The sequence below is a fragment of the Anguilla rostrata genome, chromosome 14 (genome assembly GCF_018555375.3).
Source record: "Anguilla rostrata isolate EN2019 chromosome 14, ASM1855537v3, whole genome shotgun sequence".
Classification (NCBI taxonomy): Eukaryota; Metazoa; Chordata; class Actinopteri; order Anguilliformes; family Anguillidae; genus Anguilla; species Anguilla rostrata.
The window spans coordinates 1,490,190-1,502,163 of NC_057946.1; the positions used below are offsets into that span (position 1 = coordinate 1,490,190).

Consider the following 11,974-nt stretch of genomic DNA (forward strand, 5'->3'; position numbering starts at 1 on the left):
TCTTGGTTCTTCACCATCAGTGTGACCCTAATTTACTGCAACCACCTCAGCAACTGCACCAAACAGGTCCATTAAATGCTTCTCTTTTTAAATATAACTTATGTAAGCATAAAAAATAAAGCCCTATCTACACTTTGGTGTGATGCATGAGATGATTGTGTGATTATCTGCCCCAATTAAATTAAACCATTAATTATAATAAAAATCATACTAATAATATTTGTGCAGTACAGAGGAAGCTGGACTGGGGCCAGAGCCTGCATTTCAGTCTGCTCTGCACAGGAGTTCTAGTGCCACTTGTCGCGTGCATAATCACAGCCTCCTGACGTTGGTGCATCCGACACCACCTCTTCACTTCCCTCTTATCTCTCCAATAACTGATCCCCCCACCCCAACCCCCGCCCCCCCCACCACCCCACCCCAACCCACCCACAGCCCCTCCTAGCAGAGCATAGAGGTCACTGGCTGCTTTCAAGATTCAAGTTTCAGACTGCTTTCTCGTGAAATTTTGGCAAACGTGAAATGATAGTCAATGAAACATAATTTACTTGTACACAGCCAAGAAGAGGTCTGTAAATCTCACACATATATACAAGCTTGCACACAGGTACTCACATATTACACATGTATACACACGTATACATGCATGTACACAGGTACTCATATACACATGCATACATGTACAAACCCGTGTATGTACGCACACACAGACCCGCACCTACACACAGGCTTTGTTTACGTTTGTGTCATGCTGATATTAAACCTGCCTCCTGTTCCAGACTATGGCGTGACAGGTTTCAAATTTCAGGATAACACGCTGACATCCAACGCTGGAGGCGGAAGCTTTTCAGACAGAAATGTACAGACGAAACAAGAAATGGAAAGCAAATTATTTTTCAATTGACAGGACTGTGTCTGCGTCCAAAAACTACCACATAATTATGTCTACTTGGGCAGCTCTCCCATGTAAAACAGCAATTTTTCAACCGCAATATCTCTGCTGTTTCAAAACCCAATCTCAATGCCATTTCACAGGAGGACTACAATCGCCATGGACTCACCAAATACTGATTTTGGTACAGCTACGTTATGCCATTACTATGTTATATACACCAGCCGTTGGTCATCGAATGAGGTGGTTTGAGTAATAAAGATGGACATAGAAGTCTGACATTAATAATATGCTTTCTGGTCAATTTAAGAAATGAGTGTGTATGTTCCAGCTGGCCTTTATAGAAAACCACAACATGGATCTCGTCATTAGTCACACTCGTGGAAAAACTCCAAGGACACATGTAACAAGGGAGCAGGAGAGAAAATATATGGAAGAAATTAGGTAATCTACTGACTGACTTACTCCCACCTCCTGCATTCAGTGTGACTCCTCCTCAGTCTAACTCGTCCTCTGTCCAAATCCTCCTCTGTCAAACTCCTCCTGTGTCCAACTGCATCTGTATACAATTCCTCCTGTGTCCAACTCCTCCTGTATCTCACTCCTCCTCTATCTAACTCCTCCTGTATGCTCTGTATCCTTTAAGGTCAAACCGGGTCAAAACTCAGCAGCTGATAACACAGTTCATGGTTTCTTGAGTCTGAACTGGTCACTGATTTTACGCTGAAAACTGAACACCAGCAGACCCTGAGGCTCTCCATGTCCAGGGCTGCCGAATCTCTGTATAAACCAGGAAATAATCCACAATGAGGCCTGACTGCCTTCAGTAGTAGGTCAGCTAACACCAAACCCGCTTCCACAATAAACTGACCCGAGGCTAAAATACAGCTTTAGCCAGGAAACAGGAGGTTCGAACAGCACACGTTTCTCCCATGATGTCACAGTGACATCAGCGTCCAACTTGTGCCACTCAAAACACAGCTCATTTAACCACTTTATGGGTTTGTGGATACAACAGCTTTTTATTCTTTTTTTTTTTTTTTTTTTTTAAACATACCCACCTACGTAAGCAGGGCATATGGAGACATATTTGCTTGGGAGAAGCATGAGGTAAAGGAATAATGATGTTTGGGCTGAGAAGGCAGTTCAAGAAGAATTGGTCAATGTGTGATTTAAGAATTTTGTACCAAGACGGAGAGGGCAGGTGGGGGCTGGGGGGGGTTGACTGACAGGGTGAAGAAACAAATAATTTACCTGCTGTTGAGCATGTCAGATGGGCAGGTAATCAAGGTCAGTTACCATGATCTCCTGTTATAAGGGAATTTTTTAAAAAGCACAACGCATTGCTTTACGTTAGAAGAGCGGAGGGATGGTAGGGCCGCAGCAGGGCTGGGGGGCAGAGGGAGCCTGTCTTTCATCAGGGGAACAGAGGGAAATGAGCAGCCTGCCAGGACCAGCATGGGGCAGCGCTTATGGGCCAGGGGCCACAGGACTGCAGATTTAACCCAGTGTGTGTGTGTGTGTGTGTGTGTGTGTCCATGCATACTTGCACTTGTGCGTGTGTGCGTGTGTGTGTGTGTGTGTGTGTGTGAACAAAATAATACAAGCCAGCAAAAATACAAGCCTGTTTCTGGCTCCTTCAGAAAGTCTGTCCCAGGTTTTTGCTTCAGCTGAATGAAGTCTTCACTATGGGGGATGCAGGCTGGGGGGGGGGGGGGGTTGTGCCGGTGCTGATATGCGACAGAATCCAGGCTCCCCGCTGTCAAACGGGGGTACAGTGTCGCTACGGCAACTGAGAGTGTGGAACAGCACACGGCGGGGTGCGGGGTTCACAGCCCGAATCTCAGAGCTCCCAGGGCATTAAGACCGGCAGGAACAGCCAACCCAACACAGCACGTCAAACCACACTCAAACGCATGCTAACTAACCCAACACAGCACCTCATACTGCACTCAGACACACGCTAACCCAACACAGCGCCTCACACTGCACTCAGACACACGCTAACCCAACACAGCACGTCAAACCACACTCAAACGCATGCTAACTAACCCAACACAGCATGTCAAACCACACTCAAACGCACGCTAACTAACCCAACACAGCACCTCACACTGCACTCAGACTAACCCAACACAGCACGTCAAACCACACTCAAACGCATGCTAACTAACCCAACACAGCACGTCAAACCACACTCAAACGCATGCTAACTAACCCAACACAGCACGTCAAACCACACTCAAACGCATGCTAACTAACCCAACACAGCATGTCAAACCACACTCAAACGCACGCTAACTAACCCAACACAGCACCTCACACTGCACTCAGACTAACCCAACACAGCACGTCAAACCACACTCAAACGCATGCTAACTAACCCAACACAGCACGTCAAACCACACTCAAACGCATGCTAACTAACCCAACACAGCACGTCAAACCACACTCAAACGCATGCTAACTAACCCAACACAGCACCTCACACTGCACTCAGACACACTAACCCAACACAGCACCTCACACTGAGTCACTCAGACACACTAACCCAACACAGCACCTCACACTGAGTCACTCAGACACACTAACCCAACACAGCGCATCACACTGCACTCAGACACACTAACCCAACACAGCACCTCACACTGCACTCAAACTAACCCAACACAGCACCTCACACTGCACTCAGACACACTAACCCAATACAGCGCCTCACACTGCACTCAGACACACTAACCCAACACAGCGCCTCACACTGCACTCAAACACACGCTAACTAAGCCAACACAGTACCTCACACTGCACTCAAACACACGCTAACCCAACACAGTGCCTCACACTGCACTCAAACTAACCTAACACAGTGCCTCATACTGCACTCAAACGAACCCAACACAGCGCCTCATACTGCACTCAAACGCACGCTAACCCAATACAGTGCCTCACACTGCACTCAAACTAACCCAACACAGCACCTCCCACTGCACTCAAACACACGCTAACTAACCCAACACAGCGCCTCACACTGCACTCAAACGAACCCAACACAGCGCCTCATACTGCACTCAAACGCACGCTAACCCAATACAGTGCCTCAGACTGCACTCAGACACACGCTAACTAACCCAACACAGCGCCTCACACTGCACTCAAACAAACCCAACACAGCGCCTCATACTGCACTCAAACGCACGCTAACCCAACACAGCGCCTCATTCTGCTCTCAAACGAACCCAACACAGCACGTCAAACTGCACTCAAACACACGCTAACCCAACACAGCGCCTCACACTGCACTAAAACTCAAACTAACCCAATACAGTGCCTCAGACTGCATTCACAGAAGGAAGAGGGACAAAACGAGTTATGAAAATGAAGCCCAGTCATTCAGACAGGTCCAATGGCTCAATCTGCCATATTAGAGAGCGCTCTTACCTTTACGTTATTCCCCAACGATACCGAAACCTGCGCTGGCCGTCTGAACCTTAAGACCTGGAGTCCATTAATTAGTCACAAACAGCCCTCCCCGAGCTTATCGACTCCCCCTTAATGGACACGGAATGACCGGGTTCGAGTTCCCGTTACAGGACAATGACACTGTCCTCCACAGGGTCTGGGGTCAGGATTAGGTCATCTTACAGCACCCCTGAGAATTAGGTTTCTTTCTTTTTTATTTTTTTAAATTCCTCATTAACTATTCAAGGCTGCAGTGTGGTATTTACCGTGTCTGCGTGTGGTTGCTACGGCGCCTCTTCCTCCCCCCAATTTTATTCTGCTACTGAACAGTGGCATTGATGCTGCACTTAGTCAGTTGTCCATTTTTACAATTAAAAATTAAGACTGCAAAAACTGACATGGTTATATATGTGAATGGAGAAGCCTTTTCAGACACACGCATACACATGCACGCACAGACACACACACACACACACACGCACAGAAAAACAAATTCTTATGATAAGGACATCAAATAAAAAATTCAACATTCCCTTATAATATTCTTGCTTATGCATTCAAGTAAACACAACCCACACACACACACAGATGTGCATGCACATGAAGACGCACACGCACACACACACACAAATTTGTTTATTTGTGAGCAAAGAAAGGTACGGTGTAACACCACATTATTCCAGCGGTCTGCATATTGAGAAGAGTCTCACTGACAGTGGTCTCTGGGCTCAGATAAAGGTCACTGCACTCAGATAGCATAAGATAGTCACTGCTGGCCTGTCAGGGCAAGGCTGCCGTCAGCCTGAAGACAGATCAAAGCGGTGAGTGTCCTGGGACCTCACACACCTGTACCTGTCAGAGTCACAGACCAGGCTGTCTGGACACGTCCGTTTCCAAGGAGCTCGGTTGCCAGGGCGAAACAGGAAACTGTCCTCAGTGGTCTGCAGCTCTGACCACAGCAGCTCAGCAGGCTGACCAGCATGCAATTCACCTTTACTGCTCCCGTTATATCAAAACCTCATGTCACGACCTCATGTCAAAACCTTATATCACAACCTCATATCACAACCCTTATATCACAACCTTATATCACAACCTTATATCACAACCCTTATGTCACAACCCTTATATCACGACCCTTATATCACAACCCTTATATCACGACCGTGCGCACGCGCTCTCTGCTCTCTGAGTCTCACCACCTGCACCTGCAGGAATGATCGGTCTGTCAGCGCGACGAAGACGAAGCGTTTTAGCCGTGCGCTAGCCTGACACACCGTCGGCCATTACTGAAAATGTCTCGGGCTAATGGGTCTTTAATGGGCTGTGGGGTTTTACGCTGTCTCAGGGCATTTAGCAGACAGGCCGCCACTCACGCCGGAAACATCCCTGAACCAACATTCCCCTGACGACGCCGGTCCTCCAGAACGTCTCTGTTTTTAATAAACACAGCCGGGATGGAAGACTGAGGTAAACAACTGCAGCCTACGCTGCGCTTTATAATGAACCTTGAACAATCATATGATTCCCGCAGCCAAATTTGAATTTCACTGTGTGGAAACAAAACCGATCCTTTGAGCACTTTTCTGCAACTGAGGAGTGTTTCAGGGGCAACACACCAGGCTGCAGACCGCGAGCAAGTCTTTAGGGCTCAGCTGACAGCACTGGCCTGCAAACTGAAGAAAGAAAGAACAGGAGATCGGGGATTTGGGCCTCCTGCGATGAGTTTTAAGAGGCCCCCCCACCCCCCACCCGCCACCCCGCCCGTCTCCTTCGATGCCCAAAATGGCCAGCCTTTTTTTTTATTTTATTTTTTACCAAAAACAGAGCAAGTCAGAGGCAGAGAATGATTTGAAAGGAGTGAGAAAAAGGAGAGGTGTTGTCTGGTGCAACCCACACAAAACCTTCTAACAAACGGGAACTGATGTTTGATTTAAACAGCAGTAAAAAAACTGGACTGTCTGAATCTAAAGGCCCTGAAACGTTGAAGTGTCAAAGCAGGAGACTCAGCGACCAGTTCATCAGACACTGTTACATCATCACCGGGAGACGCGGCCGCTTCCACATGAGTTAGCCCGAGAATTAGACAACGAAACCCGGACGGACGTTTTAATCCGTTTACAGCTGCTTTCTGACATTTATCAGAAGACAAATAAATTTGTTAACAAATTAATTTGTTCCTGTGTTCATACTGCAACTCATACTGTGAGTTACAGTCTTGCTGAATCGGTTCAAATAACTTTGCATTTTATTTGAAAGTGCGGGGGTTTTCCTGAATGAGGTTCTCCTCTTGTTGATCATCAGTCAACACGTTTGTCTTTTTTCTCAGCTTAATCTCAGCAAGCCGACAATCGATTGGCTAACGGTGCGGCTGCTGCATTACATTACATTACATTACATTATAGGCATTTAGCTGACGCTCTTATCCAGAGCGACTTACAACAGTGTAACCAAACTCAGGATCAAGTCCACTTAAGTCCATTGAATAAAATGTAGATAAAAAGCCTTTACTATAGTAGCATACAGTAAGGAGACACAAGATAGTCTGAACCAAAAAAATTTTTTTTTTTTTTTTTTTAATAGTTATGGGAGAGGGTTTAGGGAAGAGGAGAGAGGTATACAGAGAAGAGGTGCGTCTTGAGTTTCCGTTTGAAGGTGCTCAGACACTCTGCTGTTCTGACCTCCACTGGAAGATCGTTCCACCATCGTGGGGCCAGAACTGCAAAGAGTCGAGACCTTGTTGCTGCTCGTGTAGGGGGAGGAATCAGCCGCCCTGTAGTAGCCGATCGGAGCGATCTGGCCGGCTTGTAGGGTCTGATCATCTTCTGCAGATAACCAGGAGCTGACCCCTTGACTGCTTGGAAAGCAAGCACCAGTGTCTTAAACCGGATGCGAGCTTGCACTGGTAGCCAGTGGAGGGAGATGAGGAGGGGAGTGACGTGGGAGTCACGAGGGAGGTTGTAAACCAGACGTGCTGCTGCATTCTGGATGAGCTGAAGGGGTCTGGTGGCTGATGCTGGGAGGCCAGCCAGGAGGGAGTTGCAGTAGTCCAGACGTGACAGTATCATGGCCTGGCATTTCGTTTGGATTCGATTCACTTCCTGAACCTGAAGCTCAATCGGTACCTCCCACCCACAATGTCTTCCTCTCTTGTATCTGATTGGCTGATGAATTCCCAAAAAGCATCCAGGATCCAGCCATTTCTACCAATAAGCATCCAGGATCCAGCCACTTCTACCAATAAGCATCCAGGATTCAGCCATTTCTACCAATAAGCATTCATGATCCAGCCATTTCTACCAATAAGCATTCAGTATTCAGCCATTTCTACCAATAAGCATTCAGGATCCAGCCATTTCTACCAATAAGCATCCAGGATCCAGCCACTTCTACCAATAAGCATTCAGTACTCAGCCATTTCTACCAATAAGCATTCAGTTTATATCTCCCCTTCAATCCCGATAGCCCTATCACACGGACTGATCAGGCAGGGGTTTATCAGGACCTGACTAGTTCACTTTAAGTGTCGTTCGCACTTAAATCTGATACAGCTGACAAATCGGATTTAGGAACATCCAGCGTGTCAGGGACAGTCAGACGGTAGCTCACGGACCAAATGAGGTGGGCTGCAAGCGTAATCTCAGCACTATGAACACTGAAGAAAGAAAAAAAACATCCTTCAGTGCCAGCACACATCCCTGTTAAAAGTGTAAGAAGTAATGGTAAATGGACTGCATTTATATAGCGCTTTTATCCAAAGCGCTTTACAATTGATGCCTCTCATTCGCCAGAGCAGTTAGGGGTTAGGTGTCTTGCTCAAGGACACTTCGACATGCCCAGGGCGGGGTTTTTTTTTAACCGGCAACCCTCCGACTGCCAGACAATCGGTCTTACCTCCTGAGCTATATCGCCTATACGTATTTTAAGAAGCCATTTCACTGTATGAGAAATAAGTAGACAGGTCTGTGTTCCAGCAACCAAGTCACAACAAGGCACTACCTGCTGGAACACATTGGCAACAGAAGATAATTATGATAATTATCCTGCTATTAAACAAACTTATACTGCAATCTGATAATTATAAGCAGACCAAAGACTTCATTTGCAAAACGATATATGTCCTTAATATACATTTTTTTAAATATACCGTATATGTTCTTTGCTTGTCTGTGATTATTGTATCTTAATTTAATGTATCATCATGTAAATGTCATTTTAGGATGATAACGAGGTGTGTGTGTGTGTGTGTGTGAGTGTGTATTTTTTTCTGAAATGTGTCTGTTTAGCTCTCTGTGCTACTCAGGAGAGGGTGATGACTGTAGGGTAGATGGAGACTGTATTAACATGGCGGGCCTGTTCTATGCAAGCCCTCTCACTGGCGCATGGTCCCCAGCCAGTCTCCTCCCCCCCCCCCCCCCCTCGCCCAGTGTCTCCGGTAGGGGTATCTCAAAAACTAAAGTCTTTTTTGACAGTTAGTCACTAGGCTATATGTATATATACAGACACACACACACAGCAGTAATAATAGTTTATTTTAGCCCTCGGGGTGAAAGGTGGGGCTGGGGGCTTTGAGATGGGAGAAGGTTGGGAGATGCAAACTGATCGGTCTGCCCACTCCCTAGAAACAGGTCAAGAAGCCATTGTTTACATATAAAAACAAAAAACAGCATCAACTCTGTTTCAAAACTCCTACTTTCCACATCACAACAGAATTTGAAGAGAGTTTAAACTATTAAACAAATAATTTAATGTCCATAAGTATCATTAAAGGTAGTACGCAAGGGTACATTGTCTATATTATTACATGACTTTCTTGTCCGAGGAGGGAGCGGTGTGAAAAACTATCAGAAACTAGCAAAAATCCGCTATTCGGGGAACATAAAGAACATAAGAAAGCAATGGCGTATTGCGAGACTGTTGCGAAGCTGTTATCCAAATACAATTATTAAGTTCCATCACGAATAGAACCTACTTGAAAAACTCTTAAGAGTCTTATTATTATTAAATGCAAACGTTGGGGCTATGCGATTCAATGTTATTCTACAAACGTCTAAACATTTTACGCAACGCATAAACGATTTCCCGCTGAACACAAAACCTGATTTAGTTCCAGCCACGTGCGTGTGAAACCTCTCTGTGTAGCCTATCCCTACTAAACACTTTCAATTAAAGGTGTAAATCTGTTCTGGAAACTGCCGATCTAGAGGAACGAGGCAATGCATTGCGATGGCGTTTGGAACATATTGTGTAACTCTACTCTTAATTGTGGGAATTAAATACATTTACTTAGTTTTGTCAAATGTTAGTCCAATGCGTGCTGGGAAACCATACTGTTGCAATACAGCTGAACTGAAAACTTTTCGGTCACAATAAATATATTACTATTACAATTATTATCATCATCATCACCATCACCATCATTGTTGTTGTTGTTGTTTTTTAGTAGGCAGCGTAGTGTAGCCAATCCTAATAGTAACAATAACATGTACGATATGTTTCGGTTGGGTTTTTCAATAAAAATCTTTTTTTTATTTCTCTAAAATATTACGCATACACCTTTATAAAGTGCCAATCCATGTATTTAGTAATTTAGTAACACGGAGTTAAATGTAAATCCTTCGTATGTGTGTGGAATATGGCGTAGTCTATTTTAGACATTTCCACAAAAGCATCAAAGCGATGATGTTTAACCACAGTTTTAAGACAGTTTCTTGTGTTAGTTGCCTCTTGGATTTAAACAGTTGAAGGGGAAGTCGGTTCTGGAGTCCTTTCCTTTGTCATTTGCCTAGAATAGGGTCTTCGCCTTTAACAAGCTTGCTCGTGTAGCCTGTAACGGGCTTCTTACTGTTCGCACTATATCTGCGAACACCACTCCGTACTCTAGCCAAGGGAACTGAGGACACCGACGACTGCAAAATTCAATCCTTAGACCAAGGGTGTCCAGTCTTATCCGAAGACGGCCGGGGTGGGTGCAGGTTTTTGTTTTAGCCCAACACTACGACACCTGATTCAACTAATTAACTAGTCAGGCGTCTTCTTTTCGGATAAGACTGACTTGGTTAGACACACGACCATGATTTAGTGTTGCCGAATGCAGACGGCAATCTTATTTACAATTACTTCAAAGCAGTAATGATGTGAAAAGGCTTTCCGGCTTTTTGATGGAAAGAAAAGAAAAGAAAAATCCTAACCGTAGCCTACCCTCCTAGAATTTCTGAGAACACACAGTATTCAACCTCATAGTCAAAAGTTTAAATCTTGTATGTAGTTTATGGTACATCCTTAAATACCATGCGATTGCAGTTCACAGATTGCCGGCTGCGTACATGTATTTGCCTACATACATTTTCCAGCATTAAAAGGATACCAAACTGTTAACTATGAGTTCGAAACAATTCAAAGCGTTAACGTGTTAAGGCAGAAACGCGAGTCTGCTTAACACCGAGAATGGCTACTTCGCTCGCCGCGCATAGGCTTCGCTGACACGCACTTGACTATCGGCACCTGCAGGTAGCCGTGGACGGTCTTACCTTGCGCGGCTCCGATGTGGATGCTGACAATCAGGAGAAATCCGGGTAGCGTGCACATCTGCGATAAGTATCCTGCGAATCTCATTCCACCGTTCACAATCTGGTCCTTTTCCCCCATGATACGAAGAAGTGAACTCCTCGAAGAGTGAAATCCGCTTTTTAAATGCCAGGTGCCTCTGTGACGGCTGTACAATCGCAGCTAAATTAGTGAGTTCCAAACTCCGCTTAGAGCAGTCTAAAAAGGATATGGGGAAAACCAAAATGGGGAGGGGGGCAAACAGCCGGTTCAGTTGGTCCCGGGACTTCTCTGAAGACACTCGGTGATGTGATAGATGTCCAAGAGGCTAATGCACGGCGAAATGCCACCGCCCTCTAGCATTAGGCAGTAAGTGCAAAAACCCATACAACTAACTGTTTATTGATTTGGTTTATTACGCAATTATCTTATTAAACTGCCAGGGCTGATCGATTGAATGTGTCAGGTTCATTAAAAAAATATATGTGTATACGCATATATTGTTCTTAATTAGTTCCATGCACAAGTGCCGTAGTTTCCCTCGCGCTCAGTGGAGAGAACGCATCCTGCCACAACTCCGCGTCTCGCGCTCTACTGTACTCCAGGAGACGAATGCTTTCCTAAACCACGCGTCTCCCACCAGTTTAGATCCCACCTACTCCCCCCTTTCTCTCTCTCTCTCTCTCTCTCTCTCTCTCGCGTGGTAGGTGTAAAACCCCGGATTGGAAATAGGAATGGGTCTTCACATTCTGTAGCAATTACCACAGACGCTGAGAGAGCTATGCTCGTCATTTGCTGGAAGTCATGCTCATCCAAATCCGTAAAAAGGTCCATTACTGATTTATGAAACGTGCTTTTCACTTGCTGCCTCAAATAGTTTCATGAATTAGAAACGATATTCAGTAACACGTCTGTTTATAAAATCTGACGAAAAACAACGTACAACGTACAAAAATGCCAAGTTTTTTCACAAAGCGCTGTCTATAAGTCATTACTTCAAATCTAGGCCAGCCATTGAAGGTATTGATATCAAAATTGTGCCAAGTTACATGAAACAATATTGGCCATAGCTCGCAC

General features: G+C 45.3%; 1 protein-coding gene across 1 annotated transcript in view; it reads right to left on the minus strand.

Annotated features, from left to right (window-relative positions):
- Nucleotides 1–11,552, minus strand: part of LOC135239000 (netrin receptor UNC5C-like) — a 184,074-nt gene extending 172,522 nt beyond the window's left edge. Inside the window, 1 exon segment of the mRNA XM_064307276.1 lies at nucleotides 10,882–11,552. Within this exon segment, the coding sequence (XP_064163346.1) occupies nucleotides 10,882–10,999 (118 nt within the window). The 5' untranslated portion in view covers nucleotides 11,000–11,552.
- Nucleotides 11,553–11,974: the final 422 nt, after the last annotated feature.